The 16,687-nt window shown below is 42.7% G+C and overlaps 1 protein-coding gene across 40 annotated transcripts in view; it reads left to right on the forward strand.

The window, feature by feature from the left end:
* Positions 1-16,687, forward strand: part of NEB (nebulin) — a 213,229-nt gene that overhangs the window by 11,644 nt on the left and 184,898 nt on the right. For 38 of the 40 annotated variants that reach the window (XM_077320081.1, XM_077320041.1, XM_077320047.1 and 35 more), the window contains exons 4-10: positions 198-239; positions 8,153-8,359; positions 8,810-8,917; positions 10,053-10,157; positions 11,397-11,501; positions 12,338-12,442; positions 15,175-15,279. In XM_077320081.1, coding sequence (XP_077176196.1) covers positions 198-239; positions 8,153-8,359; positions 8,810-8,917; positions 10,053-10,157; positions 11,397-11,501; positions 12,338-12,442; positions 15,175-15,279 — 777 coding nt within the window. The remainder of the gene's footprint in view (positions 1-197; positions 240-8,152; positions 8,360-8,809; positions 8,918-10,052; positions 10,158-11,396; positions 11,502-12,337; positions 12,443-15,174; positions 15,280-16,687) is intronic. The other 2 variants (XM_077320044.1, XM_077320046.1) reach the window with 1 other exon arrangement.

Raw genomic sequence — 16,687 nt, forward strand, 5'->3', positions numbered from 1 at the left:
CGAATAACTGTAAATCTTACATTCCGGGCAGAAAAAAAGGTCTTCAAGAACTATCCCATGGGTGTGATGGAAAACCTATAACTCAAGTTTTTTTTTTCCTGCAGGCATACTTTTTATTCTTTTTACTCAAAGGGAATAAAACACGTTTCATTGTGCTGTATGATCTTATGGAAAACTAATCTCTCCTTTGTTTATAGTACTACATTGAAGAGGAGATCGAAGAGGGGGAACCAGCGGAGGTAAAGACCTCTGGTTATATGTGCAAACCTCTTATTTTGTGAATGTTAAGGCTTACTCAAATTCTAAGTGTGTGTGCACATAAACAAAAACGCTAATAGGACTTTGGCTTACTGTGTCAGTGTCACTTAGTCTTTGGAAAACTGAATAGCAAAAGACAAAACCAAGAGACATGGCTGGTTATATCAAGAATCTTACGGTTAACTCAGAAAAAAAATACCTTGCTGGTTTTTTTTTCTTCTGGTGCTGTGTGGATAGTATTAATTTGCAGAGGGAACTAATAGCATTGTCTTCTTTTACTTATTTAATCGCTCATTTGCTTAGTGCTTTGTAAGCTTTTAGATTAGGTTTTTTTTAGAACTGTTTGCTTTTTATTTGGATGGATGCAGATGAATAAAATCAATACCTACTTTTCCTACTTGCACAAAAATATAGTTAGGCTTATAAGTAGTAACCCCCCCCCCCCATTGTGTACATAATGCATAATATGTATAGTAACCTCCCTAATGTGTACATATAAAGAATCATACATTCATTAGATCATGAAATATACAAGATGGATCTCTGCGCCAATTTTCAGACTGTTAGGACAAATTTTGATTTGAGACAAGCTGTAAACGCTAAGAAAATGCAGCCACTCATGAGAAGTATAGGAATATTGTTTACTTGTCAAAATTTCTCATGGTGTTTTAATAGTACCTCTGATCTTAACTTCATAGTGAAACTTCTGTTTGTGGAGAAGGGCACAGGAATTACTATATGAAAATGGCATTTAGAAGAATATGTACACCTGAAAACGAGTACAACTTTTTCTTTTATGTCCATGACCATTAACTCTGTTTCCATTCATTTGTGTGTCCTTCATTTTCAATCTCACTGCTCTAGCATCTCTCCCGCCCATCCTCAGTTTTTGTGTTGCTTGTTTATATTGGCTTCATAAAATGGTTATAAAAATCTGTTCTGGTGAAGCCAATCTAATATTTGTTCCTATCTCAAGTATTTTGAAGGTAAAATGCTCTTTCTTGGTAACATCATCTATAACCAGAAGGTAGATTCTGTGGGTAAATTTGATTTGCCAAATAAGATGAAGAAAATGAACCTCTCTGAATCATAATCTTGGCAAAGGTTGTTTCCCTTGCCAAACAATGCAAGAAATTTGTACTTTCTTCTCTTAAAAAAAAAAACTCTCTTTGGCTAATACGTTTAGAAGCAAAATTCTCCCTTGTGGAGACGTATATTATTGGATCCTCATTTCTGCATAGATGGTGAGGGTTTGTTTAGTGAATTATTTTTTCTCTCATGATGACAAGCCTCAGGGCCCTCATAACTCCCCCCCCCCCTGACTAGCATTTCAGGGGGCATTCCAGGCTACAGCAAGCAAGGAATGGTAGATAAATTGCACTTCACTAATGGAAATCTTTCCAGCAGTTGAGATTTTCATATTTGTAGTGCCCTAGGGATAAGAGCCTCTTGTGGCGCAGAGTGGTAAGACAGCAGACATGTTGTCTGAAGTGCTGCCCATGAGGCTGGGAGTTTGATCCCAGTAGCCAGCTCATGGTTGACTCAGCCTTCCATCCTTCCAAGGTCGGTAAAATGAGTACCCAGTTTGCTGGGGGGTAAATGGTAATGACTGGGGAAGGCACTGGAAAACCACCCTGTATTGAGTCTGCCATGAAAACGCTAGAGGGCGTCACCCCAAGGGTCAGACATGACCCGGTGCTTGCACAGGGGATACCTTTACCTTTAAGGATAAGGATGGTGCATATATATCTATACAGCTCTTGTAATTGAATGCCTTGGTGATCTTCCATTCAAGTACTGACCAGGGCTAATCCTGCTTAGCTTCTGAAATCAGATGAGACTTGGACCGTTTATGCATTGGAGGTTTCATGCCGGACTGCAGGCTGGAGTTTTACTCGTGGCAGGTTGCCCCACCTCTTCCTGCAGCCACATGGGGGAGCATTTGGCCCAGTGCGCTTCATCCACCTCCGATTTGTGGTCCTGCACAGGAGCTGGGGCAGTAAAATTCCCAGTGCGTAAATGGTCTAAGCTAGCCTGGTTCATCTCTCTCTGTGTCTGCCACTCAAATATACTGACAATCCCTATGGCACTTGTTATTGTTGTTATGTGCGAAGTCGTGTCCGACCCATCGCGACCCCATGGACAATGATCCTCCAGGCCTTCCTGTCCTCTACCATTCCCCGGAGTCCATTTAAGTTTGCACCTACTGCTTCAGTGACTCCATCCAGCCACCTCATTCTCTGTCGTCCCCTTCTTCTTTTGCCCTCGATCGCTCCCAGCATTAGGCTCTTCTCCAGGGAGTCCTTCCTTCTCATGAGGTGGCCAAAATATTTGAGTTTCATCTTCAGGATCTGGCCTTCTAAAGAGCAGTCAGGGCTGATCTCCTCTAGGACTGACCGGTTTGTTCGCCTTGCAGTCCAAGGGACTCGCAAGAGTCTTCTCCAGCACCAGAGTTCAAAAGCCTCAATTCTTTGACGCTCGGCCTTCCTTATGGTCCAACTTTCGCAGCCATACATTGCAACTGGGAAGACCATAGCCTTGACTAAACGCACTTTTGTTGGCAGGGTGATGTCTCTGCTTTTTAGGATGCTGTCTAGATTTGCCATAGCTTTCCTCCCCAGGAGCAAGCGTCTTTTAATTTCTTTGCTGCAGTCCCCATCTGCAGTGATCTTGGAGCCCAGGAAAATAAAATCTGTCACTATCTCCATTTCTTCCCCTTCTATTTGCCAGGAATTGAGAGGGTCGGATGCCATGATCTTTGTTTTCTTGATGTTGAGTTTCAAGCCAGCTTTTGCACTCTCCTCCTTCACCCGCATCAACAGGCTCTTTAGTTCCTCTTCACTTTCTGCCATTAGAGTGGTATCATCTGCATATCTGAGGTTGTTGATATTTCTCCCTGCAATCTTGATCCCAATTTGTGACTCCTCTAATCCCGCATTTCTCATGATGTGCTCTGCATACAAGTTAAATAGGCAAGGCGACAGTATACAGCCTTGCCGAACTCCTTTCTCAATTTTGAACCAGTCAGTGATTCCATGTTCAGTTCTCACTGTTGCTTCTTGACCTGCATATAAATTTCTCAAGAGACAAATAAGATGCTCTGGTATTCCCATCTCTTTAAGAACTTGCCACAATTTGTTGTGCTCCACACAATCAAAGGCTTTAGCATAGTCAATGAAGCAGAAGTAGACGTTCTTCTGGTACTCCCTAGCTTTCTCCATGATCCAGCGTATGTTGGCAATTTGATCTCTAGTTCCTCTGCCTCTTCGAAATCCTGCCTGTACTTCTGGAAGTTCTCGGTCCACATATTGCTGGAGCCTAGCTTGTAGGATTTTGAGCATAACTTTGCTAGCATGAGAAATTAGTGCAATGGTGCGGTAGTTTGAACATTCTTTGGCATTGCCCTTCTTTGGGATTGGAATGTAAACTGACCTTTTCCAATCCTGTGGCCATTGTTGAGTTTTCCAAATTTGCTGGCATATTGAGTGTAGCACTTTTACTGCATCGTCCTTTAAGATTTTGAATAGTTCAACTGGAATGCTGTCACTACCACTAGCTTTATTGTTGCTCAGACTTCCTAAGGCCCATTTGACTTCACATTCCAGGATGTCTGGCTCCAGGTCAGTAACTACCCCATTGTGGTCATCAGGGATGTTAAGCTCGCTCTTGTATAGTTCTTCTGTATAATTTTGCCACCTTTGTTTAATCTCTTCTGCTTCTGTGAGGTCCCTACCATTTTGGTCCCTTATTATACCCACCTTTGCATGAAACGTTCTCTTCATATCTCCAATTTTCTTGAAAAGATCTCTGGTCCTCCCCATTCTATTGTTTTCTTCTATTTGTTTGCACTGTTCATTTAAGAAGGCATTCTTATCTCTTCTAGCTTTTCTCTGGAATTCTGCATTCAATTGGGTGTATCTTTCTCTTTCTCCCTTGCCTTTCACTTCCCTTCTCTCCTTAGCTATTTGTAAAGCTTCCTCAGACAGCCATTTTGATTTCTTGCATTTCTTTTTCTTTGGGATGGTTTTAGTTGCTACCTCTTGTACAATGTTGCGAACCTCCGTCCATAGTTCTTCAGGCACTCTGTCTATCAGATCTAATTCCTTAAATCTATTTGTCACCTCCACTGTGTATTCGTCGGGGATATGATTTAGTTCATACCTGAGTGGCCTAGTGCTTTTCCCTACTTTCTTTAATTTAAGCCTAAATTTTGCAACAAGAAGCTCATGATCTGAACCACAATCAGCTCCTGGTCTTGTTTTTATTGACTGGATAGAACTTTTCCATCTTTGGCTGCAGAGCACATAGTCAATCTGATTTCTGTGTTGACCGTCTGGTGATGTCCATGTGTAGAGTCGTCTCTTGGGTTGCTGGAAAAGAGTGTTTGCTATGACCATTGTATTCTCTTGACAAAATTCTACCAGCCTGTGCCCTGCTTCATTTTGTACTCCAAGGCCAAACTTGCCTGTTATCCCGGTTATCTTTTGGCTTCCTACTTTAGCATTCCAATCCCCCATGATGATAAGCACATCATTTTTGGGCGTTGCTTCTAGAAGGTGTTGTAGGGCTTCATAGAACTGATCAACTTCATCCTCTTCAGCAGCAGTGGTTGGGGCGTAGACCTGGATCACTGTGATGTTGAATGGTTTGCCTTGGATTCGAACTGAGATCATTCTGTCATTTTGGGGATTGTATCCCAAGACTGCTTTTCCTACTCTCTTATTGATTATGAAGGCTACTCCATTTCTTCTGCGAGATTCTTGTCCACAGTAGTATACCTGATGGTCATCTGAATTAAATTCACCCATTCCTGTCCATTTTAGTTCACTGATTCCTAAAATGTCGATGTTCAGTCTTCTCATTTCTTGTTTAACCACGTCCAGCTTGCCTTGATTCATGGATCTGACGTTCCAGGTTCCTATGGAATAAAAATCTTTACAGCATCGGACTGTCTTTTCGCCACCAGTTACTTCCACAACTGAGCGTCCTTTCGGCTTTGGCCCAGCCGCTTCATTCATTCTGGCGCTACTCGTACTAGCCGTCTGCTCATCCCCAGTAGCATATTGGACACCTTCCGACCTGAGGGGCTCATCTTCCGGCGTCATATCGTTATGCCTATTGGAACTGTCCATAGAGTTTTCATGGCAAAGATACTGGAGTGGTTTGCCCTTTCCTTCTCCAGTGGATCACCTTTTGTCAGAGCTCTCAGCTATGACCTGTCCGTCTTGGGTGGCCCTGCACGGTATAGCTCATAGCTTCACTGAACTACGCAAGCCCCCTTGCCACAACAAGGCAGCGATCCTTGAAGGGGGCCTATGGCACTATAAACACATAAAAATGAATACGTTTTTAGATTTTAGTTTTTGTACAAGCAGTTTGAATCTTAGCATGTTCAAAACAACTGGGGGAAGATTCAAAGATGCCCTTGTATAAGAGGGAAACACTTCAGTTTATGCAATTCCTACCCACTTCCCACTTGAACTGCAGTTCTGTACTAGCTTTTCAGGCAGCGTGGAACAGCTGGCAAGGGCAGGCAGGAAAGTTCAGCTTCCTGGCAGAACTTTGCTTATGATTCTTGGTTTCCGACTCATTATTTGTGACCTGTTCCCGAGTACAAAACCCAATGGGAACTTTTGTCCCTTACTTTCAAGTGAAGCTTATGACCTCCCGCAAGATTGTGAAGGAAAGCAGGCCTCTGATTTTTAAAATATCCCTGGGAATAATTTGTTTCTTGCAGAGGCTCTGATCGTATTCTTGAAGAATGGCTCCTTGATGGTGCATACTGGTTTATTCAGTAAGATCAGGGCAAAGTAAAACAGTATTTATAGATTTCTACCTTTTGAACCTATTCCGTCACTTTTATTTACACTCAAGATTCCATGTAGAATGATGGCCTGACAGACTTGTAAAATATGACCCTGCTGGCAAATTAACAGGAGCCTTTTTAAGAAAATGGCCAACCAGAATTTTCACAGAAGTAAACTGGATGCTGTACTTCATATTTATCTAATAAGCATCTTAGTTAATAAACAATCAGGATAAATTAAGATTCAGTGTGTTTTTGGATCCTGTCCTCTTCTGTTCTACTCAGGGCCGGATTTACATGAAAAGAGGCCCTAGGCTATTCCACTCATGTGGTCCTTTCACCTCCAATTTTTAAGTTTGTAAATTACATGAGAGATAATAAAATACATGAAACATGTTGTGATTGGTACTAACATTTATAAAAAATGTGGAATATAGGCCCCTCTTGTTCTTGAAGCCCTAGGCTGAAGCCTAGTTAGCCTACAGGAAAGTCTGGCCCTGGTTATACTGTTTACTGAAGTGCTCCTAAGTCAGGATTGTTTTATTTTTGCTAGTACAAGATGCTCCCGAATCCCCCCAGTGCTATGTCTCAGCAGTGATTGCTGCAACTAAATAGATTTTTCAATCTCTGAGATAATACAAATTGTGCCATCTCCTGCCAGTGGCAGTTGTACCTGCAGATCATGGTGCTCATAACAGAAATTTTAAGTGAATTTTTTTCAAAAAAGTAGTACATACAAAGCTAATCTGTAAACTGATCTATAGATATCCCAGCACCACTTCCAGCAAGCCACTGTCTTAGCCTCTGACTCCAACGCAATATGTATAATTGGCTGTTTTCCTTGCTCAACAATGCATATGTTATGGGAAGCAGTTCAAAAGGTTTGTCCAGATGCACCAATTTTGGAGTCCTTTTGGCCATTGCCCACATGGCTTAGTTTGACAGATTACATGATTCACTCCTCTGCTCCTAATACCATATAATGTTTATGTTTACAAATAGCATTCAGAAAGTGAACTTGTAATTCAGCTAGTTTCTTAAACTCCATCTACAGGCTTCTGGCCTGTAAGAGATACAGAAATGGTTTGAAACTGCCTAAAACCAGTTATTGTGAGTTTCTCTTGAAGAAACAACTTCACAAAGCACACACTAAATAACTAGGGGCAAATCCCATTGTATACATGAATATATGATGGGTGCTAGGCCACCCCCCCTGCCCTGGGCAGGCCAGGCAAGGCCACCCTCAAAAACCTGGATGAGGGCTGCGGAGGCTGCGGTGGGGCTTTTGGGGGGTGGGGGGAGGCACCGGTGGTCAGTCATTCCCCTCTGGCATCCCAAAAGCCCCAGTTAGGGCTGCACAGGCCATGGCAGGGCTTTTGGAAGCAGGGGGGAGGTGTCAGAAGGCACTCCCTCCCCCAGCACCCCCAAAAGACCTACCAAGGGCTGCATAGGTTGCGGCGGGGCTGTTGGGAGCAGGGGGAGGCACTGGCGGGCAGTCTGGTTCTCCTCCAGCTGGCCAGCAACCCCACCAAGGCCTAGCAAGGCCAGGGCTGCTCAGGGTGGTGGGAGTGCTGGCAGGGGCTCCCTCCCTCATCCCCCCCACCCACAACAACATGCAGTCCCAAGGCCTTCTGCCCTTCCTCCCAGCTCCTGCTTACTGGGCTGGCACTTTTTGCAAATGGAAGAAGTGGGAAGGAGGCGGGATTTCCCTCCTGATTGGCCATCCATTAGACAGACAGCCAATCAGGAATGGGACAGCTGACCTGATTGGTCATTAGGCAGTGAGAGCAAACTCCTCCTACCACCCCTTACAGGCTTTATTAAGAGTACAGATGTGTTATGGAGAAACTGTATAAATAGGTCAGTTGTATATGTGAATGGAGTTGCTTTTTAAAAGACACGCCCATAATGTTCAAAACTTCCCAACAGAGTTTTTGAATAATATTATACAGAGCTAGGTTGCAAGGATTTTGAAAGTGCCTAATATGCAAATTTATATAAACAATAACAAAGTATATGTGAAGAGGACCAAAAAGGGTCTCATAGAATTCTGCCAGAATTTCCAGTAACTCTTTTTCACATTTCTAGATTTATACTGAGGTCACTGAGACTACATACACCACTGGATCAACCCAATATTCTACAGTAACCACAAAGGAATCTTCGGGGACAACCCAAAAAAGTACACCTTCAGCTCCAGTCAGAAAAAAGGTTGTACGGACAAAAGTGGACACATCTAAGTTTTTGACACCATACTTGGAACACAGTTCGAAAATGCAAAAGCTCTTCAGTGATGTAAGTTGTTTGTAGTGTCTTAGTTTCACAATTATTTATGGAATGGTCAGTGATTAAATAACCAGTTTTAGAAGTTTTACATTTGTTTTGCATGCTGGGCATTATTTGTTGTCTCTGTCATGGGGCAACCTACATTTTTTAAAAGTGGGAGGCAGTGGTTGGATGCAAGCCACTCTTCTGAGACTTCACAATTTCTGTAAAAAAAAATGACATGCATAAGTCACCTCCAGGACCCAGGCCCTTGTTTTTAAGTTAAGCATGTTAGCTGTCACTGTGCTGGTCAAATCCCTACATGAAGTTTAAGTATTTCCATATTTAAGAAGTCTATGAGTAGGAAAGAACTTGGGGAAAAGATTTCCCATACGAATTTCTGAGGATGTGTTTTTAAGAACTGGATCACTGTCCTTACAGTTAAAGCGTCCAATCTTCTGCTACGATTTCTTTTCCTAGAAAAAGTACAAAGAGAAATTTGAGAAGGAGAGAGGGAAGCCGTGCGGAATCACCACAGATACCCCTGAACTTCGACGAATCAAGAAAGTCCAGGACCAGCTTAGTGAGGTAAGTGCCAAATGGACAAAGTAAATGAGATCCATGATGTTAAGCAGGAAGCCACATCTTTCTGAAGCTATTTTAATTCTAGCGAGGAAGGCAGGAACCACGCAGATAATATTACTGCAAGCCAGTCTGGAGCCTTAGGAGAAATGTTGTGAAGGTCCCTGGGACAGGAAAATGCAGACTCAACATCATGCAAGAAATTCTAGGATTGATATGAAGCCAAGAACGGTGGAAAACCAGCTGAAAACTACACATACATCTTCCTCTCTAAGAAAGGAGATGTGTTCTCCAAAGCTGTAGTTGTGACTGAGTACAATGTTCGACTCACATAAAGTCTGGATGTGGATCTAGATGCTCATATGCTTTGCTACGGCCATTCAGCCATGATGGCATCCTGGGCAACTCCCATTTGCAGTAAATCGAGGGTTGCCAGCCCCCCCCCCCCAGCCAGTGGGGGGGATGAGTACTTATGGTTGCCAGATTCAAGTTGGGAAACTGAGAGATTTGGGAATGGAGCCTGGACAGGACAGGGACCTCAGTGGGTTACAATGCCACAGAGTCTCCACCCCTCCAAAGCATCCATTGTGTCCATGGGAATGGATCTCTGCAGTCTGGAGATGAGCTGAAATTCCAGAGGATCCCCAGGCCCCACCTGGAGGCTGGCATCCCTAAGTACATCATTTATGTGGCAGCACGTCTTTCTGTCTGCTTTTCAGTACAAATAGGAATTCAAGCCCATCCATGACTATCTCAGTCTGTACAAAAGATTTTGCTTCCATCTGTACAGGAGTTCTGACGTATTGTTGACTGAACTGAGTCAACTTTGTCTAACTATTAACACTTTGGGCTTTGACAATCAAATGTAAGATGTAGAATAAAAGTGTGGTGCTGAAATGCAGGATGGCAAATGATTATCATTTGCGTGAGTGCTCTTCACAGGGAAGGTCTCTTAACAAAGGTGGTTGAATTTTATCTTGGTTCTCACAAGGTACATATTATTGGATTATCTTCTTGTCCCTATTCGCTATATATTCCTGATCAGCTCAGTAACATCTGTAATTTCCAGGCTACTTTTAAAAAAGAAAATGGGCAACTTTGTGATTCTTATGGGCAATGTTTATGTTATACATTACTGTAGGTTAAATATCGCATGGCTGGTGACGTGGCCAAGACTGACTGTCACATTGATGAAAAGGCAAGAGACATAGAACACGCCAAGAAGGTTTCTCAGCAAGTCAGCAAGGCAAGTGGCTCTGGGGAATGGGGCATTTGTCAATCGGAGTTGGAAGGGGAACTATTTATCTGAGGGCCTTTTAGAAACAAGGGGTTTCAGTTCAATTTTAGTTCAGTTCCTGAATCATGAAATTCATTGTGTGGAATTTACTAGCCTGTATGCACATCTCTCCAATTATCCACACTTCCTTTTTTGTATTAATTTATAATGTCTGAAGAAAGGCTCCCATCATCTTCGCCAGGGAATCATAGAATCATAGAGTTGGGAGGGGCCATACAGGCCATCTAGTCCAACCCCCTGCTCAACGCAGGATTAGCCCTAAGCATCCTAAAGCATCCAAAAAAAGTGTGTATCCAACCTTTGCTTGAAGACTGCCAGTGAGGGAAACCACCTCCTTAGGCAGCCTAAGAGGGGGAAATAAGCATGCTCCTGATGTAGAACAAGCTGACACATTTCCCTGCAACAAAACATGCAAACCATTCCTTCAGATAGTGTCAAAAAGTATGGGGTGGATCCAACCAGCTTTTCTGATAATGAGATAAAGAAAGGAAGATGCTGTGTCAGTAAGTCCTGCCAAGGACCAAGTTTGAGGTCCAAGTCAGGATTGTAAACCTGTGCTGTAATTGACCAATGCATGGCTAGATCCCATCTGTGGGATCCAATCAGTTTAAAGTGAAATTGACCAATCGCAGGCACTGGTGGGAAAATCTATTGTGGGTCTTTAGTATATAAGTTGGGGTTGGTTGTGGGTTTCTTTGGTTCAGTTTTTGCCTCTTTGTGCCATCATGCTGGGATCACGACAAAGAGCCAAAATGAACTCCCAGTGGCCTGGTCTCTGAATCCAAGGATTTAACAGAACACTCCCCTTTAGTTACAAAAGCTGCATGGGACCGAGGAGGGAAATGGGACGAGGCTGAGTGAAAGGCTGGCTGGAAACAAGCCTATGAAACTAGCAGTGAAATCTTATGCAGAATTACTTTGGTCTAAGAATTATTCCTTAGCTCAGTAGGCTTCTTTCATAAAAGTATTTATGCTGTATGTTTTGAGTGAGTAAAACCCTTTCATAAAAAAGAAAAGCATTTCTCCCATTCCAAAAGAGAAAATGTTTTCCCCCACCTCCTCTACTGGGGCCCCAAATTTTACACTTTTTCTTTTGGAAGATCCTTTTGCTGAATTTTTCAGATTTCCCCTGGACCTTCACATTTCTATGCTTAAAGATAATACAACCAAATATTTTGTCTCTCTTAGGTGTTGTACAAACAAAACTGGGAAGAGAATAAAGAAAAGTATCTGCTTCCTCCTGATGCTCCTGAGCTTGTGCAAGCAATAAAAAACACAGCCTTGTTCAGTAAGGTAAGCCAGGGTCTGCCCAGAATAAGGTTTCCAGGCCCTGCCTGGAAGCTAGCAGGAGACAGGTGCGGTGAGGGCGAGGGGGTGGTCATAAGGAAATATAGAAGTGATGTTAAACCTCTCTAGGAATCACTGGAAAATCTATGGTAAAACCACAGAGTTTCTGGTGATTCCTAGAGAGGTATGACGTCACTTCTAGGTTTTCCCAAAAGGGATGCCACAGCTGTCAATGATGGCAATTGTTATTAATTTTTCTTTTTCTCAATGCCAGAGGAAATATCTCATTCCCAGCAGGCATATAGCAACTCTTGAGAGCCAGCACAGTATAGTGGTTAAGAGTGGTTGTTCTGCATGAGGTTCTATCAACAATTCTTCTGTGGTTCGAGTTAGGATCAGAGCAGGCAATGTAATTGATCAATGCACTGCTAGATCCCCGTCTCTGGATCCAGTCAGTTTAAACGAAAACTGACCAATGGCGTGCACTGGCAGGAAGATTCATTGTTTGCAGTTGTATATAAGTTGGGGTTTTTCAGGATTTTCTCAGTTCAGTTTTGCCTCTGGTGCCACCATTCTGAGATCCTAATAAAAAGCTGATTGAACTCCCAGTGGTCCTGGCTTCCTTGAACTCACGGTGACCTCTACACTGGAGAACTGGGTTTGATTTCCCACTCCTCCACATGAAGCCTGCTGGGTGATCTTGGGCCAGAGTTCTCTCAGCCTCCTCTACCTCACAAGATGCCTAGAGGAGAGGGAGAGGAAGGGAAATGGGGTATAAAAACCTCTTCGTAATTCACTGGGACTATGGCTCCTATTTAAACATGTATTTCTTTTGCCCTAAGAAACCCTACATTGAAGACTGGGAATCAGACAAAACAATGTTCTATCCTTACGATGACAGCCCAGAATTAAGGAGAGTAGCACAGGCCCAAAAGGCTCTCAGTGATGTAAGTACCTCAGCAATGTCATATGGCCGAAAAATTATTCCCATTTTTTTTTACTTTCCACAGCAAGTAAATATATGGCAAGAGCTATTTTTGCTTGGTTGCTTTTACAGTACATTAGGATTTGGGCCTGAGTGTATTAATTTGCTCTTATGGAACTGAAAGCTTAGGGTAAATATGTGACCTTCAGTCAGTTCGTAATCTTTACCTAATGTCAGCAAACAGACAATTGTGAATATCGGAGCAGTCTGCGCCTAATATGTAAAAGAAACAAATGCCAGATAGTTACTTGAAGGCCATTTGTAGATTTTTAAAAATCCCACATACTCTCACCTGCATGCTTCTGAGGTAAATTTTGATAATTGTGTTCCCTGTGTATCTTTTTGTACTGCATGGAGAACAGCCAGCTGGGGTTCCTGTGTGCCTGTGCACCCTTCCCCACCCACGTGTTAGCCCTCCCATAACTTGGATGCCACTGTGCATCACCAGCACATGCAGTCAGGAGCACAGATGGCAAAGTGCTCACACGTGAATGTAGTTGTGAATCTCCTGCATTCTGCAGGGAGTTGGACTAGATGACCTTGGAGGTCCTTTCCAACTCTATGGTTCTATGAGTGGGCAGGGGAAGGGCACAAGAGCTGGCAACTGAGAAGGCGTGTGGGAAAGGGATGGCAGCAGTGAGCCCTGCTGGAAGCGGGTACAATTCAGGGACCCAGAGCAAGAAGGAAATTAGAAACAAAAATAAATGAGCAAACTTTACATGAATTAAAGAAAAGCCTTCACCTGTTAATAGAAGCCAGTCCTGCAAAGCAGAGGCAAATCTCTGTGGGGCAGGGATGTCCTCAAACAGGACACCACGACTGAAAAAGCCCCACATATTTTCTCGAAGTGAAAGCAAGTAGAGCAGGCAGGGTTTCTATTGAAAATCTGAACGGATAAGTAGGGTATAGGGTTGCCAGGAGCGGGAGGAAGGCCCAGGCAATGTCTCCAGCAATCTTGCTACTCCTCTTCTGGCCTGCATCGGAAATGACATCTTCACACTGTGAAATCAAGGTGATGCTCTGATATTGGAGCAAAACCTTTATGGTAAAATTAGTCTCTACCATAAGAGTTTTGCCCAAATACCAGATGTTGTTGACATAATGACGTCACTTCAGGTGCAGGTGAGAAGTGACTTCCCATGTCACCAGTGATATAGCCTGGACCTCCTTCCCTCTTCGGGTAAGTCCACACTGGCCAGCTGATGGGTGGGGGGGGGACGGGACGTGGCTGTGGGGGATTCTTCGCCTCCATCAGGGTTAGATTGGCTACCCTAAAAGGGGACATCTGTGAGTACATGGTCTGACAAGTACTGATCTGAAAGTAAACTCTGCATAGGTTTCACTAGGCATTACCTGTATATATATTGGTGCCTATCTTGGGTGCACAGAAGCATTAGTAATTTTCTTTCTCTTTAAAATAAAAGTTTATATTCAGCAACTGCAACACAATTCGTGTTTGTCTGAGAGTTTTTTGTTTGAGCTGGCAAAGAAATGCAGAAGGAAGCACACGTGTATCTGCATGGGGGTCACTGGTAGAAGTGAGGCTGGTAGAAGGAACTGTTACTTTGGAAGCAATCAGCCAGGGGTTTGTTTCTCCTTGCAGAAAGCATTGACCAAACCTGTACCAGACCTATTGAAATGAATGAGCCAAAGCATGGTGTAGTGGTTAATTGTGGCATACTCTAATCTGGAGAAATGGTTTTGATTCTTCACTCCTCATCCACATGCAGCCAGCTGGGAGACCTTGGGCTGTAGTCACAGTTCTCTTAGAGCTCTCTCAGCCCCATCTACTTCACAATGGGGCTGTCGTGGGGAGAGGAAGGGAAAGGTGTTTGTAAGCTTTGGAACTCCTTCTGGTAGTGAAAAGTTGGGTATGGAAACCAACTCTTTCTTCTTCTTAAGAGGCTGTACAACTATGAAGTTATTTCAGTGCATTCCTCAGAATGCTTTTCTTGGAGGAAGCCCTCTTGAGTAGATCAGATTTGTTTAAGGTTGTCCTCTGAGGGTTTATACAGATGTAAGTCCCATTTTATTAGTACATACATACATTCTTTATTTACAATTACAATCCAGAGATTGAACAATATTACAATGACTGAGCCTGCATCAAGGATCCACAAGGTATAGGCATAAACATTTTTTTAAATTTAAATTTTAAAACCTTCTATCCTTGCTAGATGTTGATAGATTGACTTATCAAGTGTCTTTGTGAATTAAACCTTAGCACAGAACTTAGCCATTTTAATGGAAGTCTCAGCTGAATGATCTACTAAGAGGAAGGACGTGTAAAATGTGTTCAATCTACCTGGGAACTCAGAGAGAATAGGGCTGAAGTGTGTGGAGTGCATGTCCTTGTAGAATTTAGAATATAGAAACACATGCCATTTTATTCAATGGCGCTCTCTCTCAGGAAAACCTTTTTAGGATTAGCCACGTCGTCTCTCCCAAAGCTGTCTGATAAGTGAAATCCTGGAGTGAAAAAATAAATGAGACACTCAGCACGTATAGAAATTTCCCTGGAAGTCTCAAAATAGGCACACGTGACTGGTTTTTGACTTGTCAAGAAGCTACACAACTTTGAGTTTTACTTCCCAGTTGCCACTAGCTGTGTTTGTGGCGGTGTTAAGAGAAAGCAGCTCTAGATTATTTTCCTTTTTAAAACAAAGCCGCTCTGTTCTCTCCCCGTTATTTCAGATTGTCTACAAAAAAGGGCATGATGAACGCAAAGCTAAATACACCTCCCTGCCAGACCCACCTGATGTGGAACTTGCCAAGAAAGTAACCAGACAACTCAGTGATGTGAGTACACCGTGAGGGGTTCTTGGGTAAACATCTCCTCCAAGAACTGGCAGCAGCAGAACTATCCAAATGCTTTTATAATGAGTCAAGGGGAAAGAAAGTTTCAACTGCTCTCAGAGGAGATGCTATCTTGTCACCATTGCCTTCTTCTGCAAAAATACTTCCATCCATGTTAGTCAATGGTGTGGAGCCAGTTTGGTGTAGTGGTTAGGAGTGCAGATTTCTAATCTGGCAAGCTGGGTTTGATTCTGCACTCCCCACATGCAGCCAGCTGGGTGACCTTTGTTTCTCCAGGGCACTGATAAAACTGTTCTGACCGAGCAGTGATATCAGGGCTCTCTCAGCCTCACCCACCTCACAGGGTGTCTGTTGTGGGGAGAGGAAAGGGAAGGCGAATGTAAGCCGCTTTGAGCCTCCTTCGGGTAGAGAAAAGCAGCACATTTATTATTATTATTATTATTATTATTATTATTATTATTATTATTATTATTATTATTATTATTATTATTATTATTATTATTATTATTATTATTTAATTTTTAGACCACCTTTCTCCAAATAGGTCTCAGGGCGGTTTACAACATAAATAGTTAAAACACAATAAAATCCCAATAAAAACCCCAATTAAAATCAACAAAAGTTACATATAACATATAGCGGTGGTGGTCACAATTCTGATCTTAGTTCAGCCTGGTGGAGAGAATAATATTCAGAAGAGGGTGGCACCAATACAATAGATCTAACAATGATCTCGATGTGAAGAAATAGAAGAAGAAGAAGAGTTGGTTCTTCTTCTTCTTCTTCTTCTTCTTCTTCTTCTTCTTCTTCTTCTTCTTCTTCTTCTTCTTCTTCTTCTTCAAGCTGACCCTGCCTTTGTCCCTGTATTTCCTATCCTCCTTGAAAATATCAAACCTCCCTATCATGGTTTGTTTCATTCAGTTTTGTTTGATAGTAGGGCGGCCCAGACCTAGCGTTGGAACCAGATTAAATGTTCTGTCTACAGAATGGGACTTTCCTGCCTTGTTCCTCCAAGTGCAGGCCACTGATCTCCACAAAATGCTCTTCCTGGGGAAGAGAGGGAACAACATGCAGGGATCTGCATTGGCAAGGGAGAATTAGTTCCAGTTGCTGGTTTAGCCTGGATCCAACCTTCTTCTTGTCCATTTTTTTTTAAATGTGTAGTCCCGGGGATATCCAGCCTCTGTTAATGATAATTCCCCAGGGGGTCATCTCTGTTCTCATTGCTTGTTCCTTTTTCTTCTTTTTTTCTCATTCTGTTTCTCTGTGAAGTTTAGCTGATAAGTAGGTTATATTAATCAATTTAAAAGCTTCTGATAAAGTTAAGAGATGCCCCTAGTAACATTATTTTTGATGCAAGAACAGGAAAGGGCAGGTTACATTTTGGAAG

This window comes from Paroedura picta, chromosome 2 (genome assembly GCF_049243985.1).
Source record: "Paroedura picta isolate Pp20150507F chromosome 2, Ppicta_v3.0, whole genome shotgun sequence".
Classification (NCBI taxonomy): Eukaryota; Metazoa; Chordata; class Lepidosauria; order Squamata; family Gekkonidae; genus Paroedura; species Paroedura picta.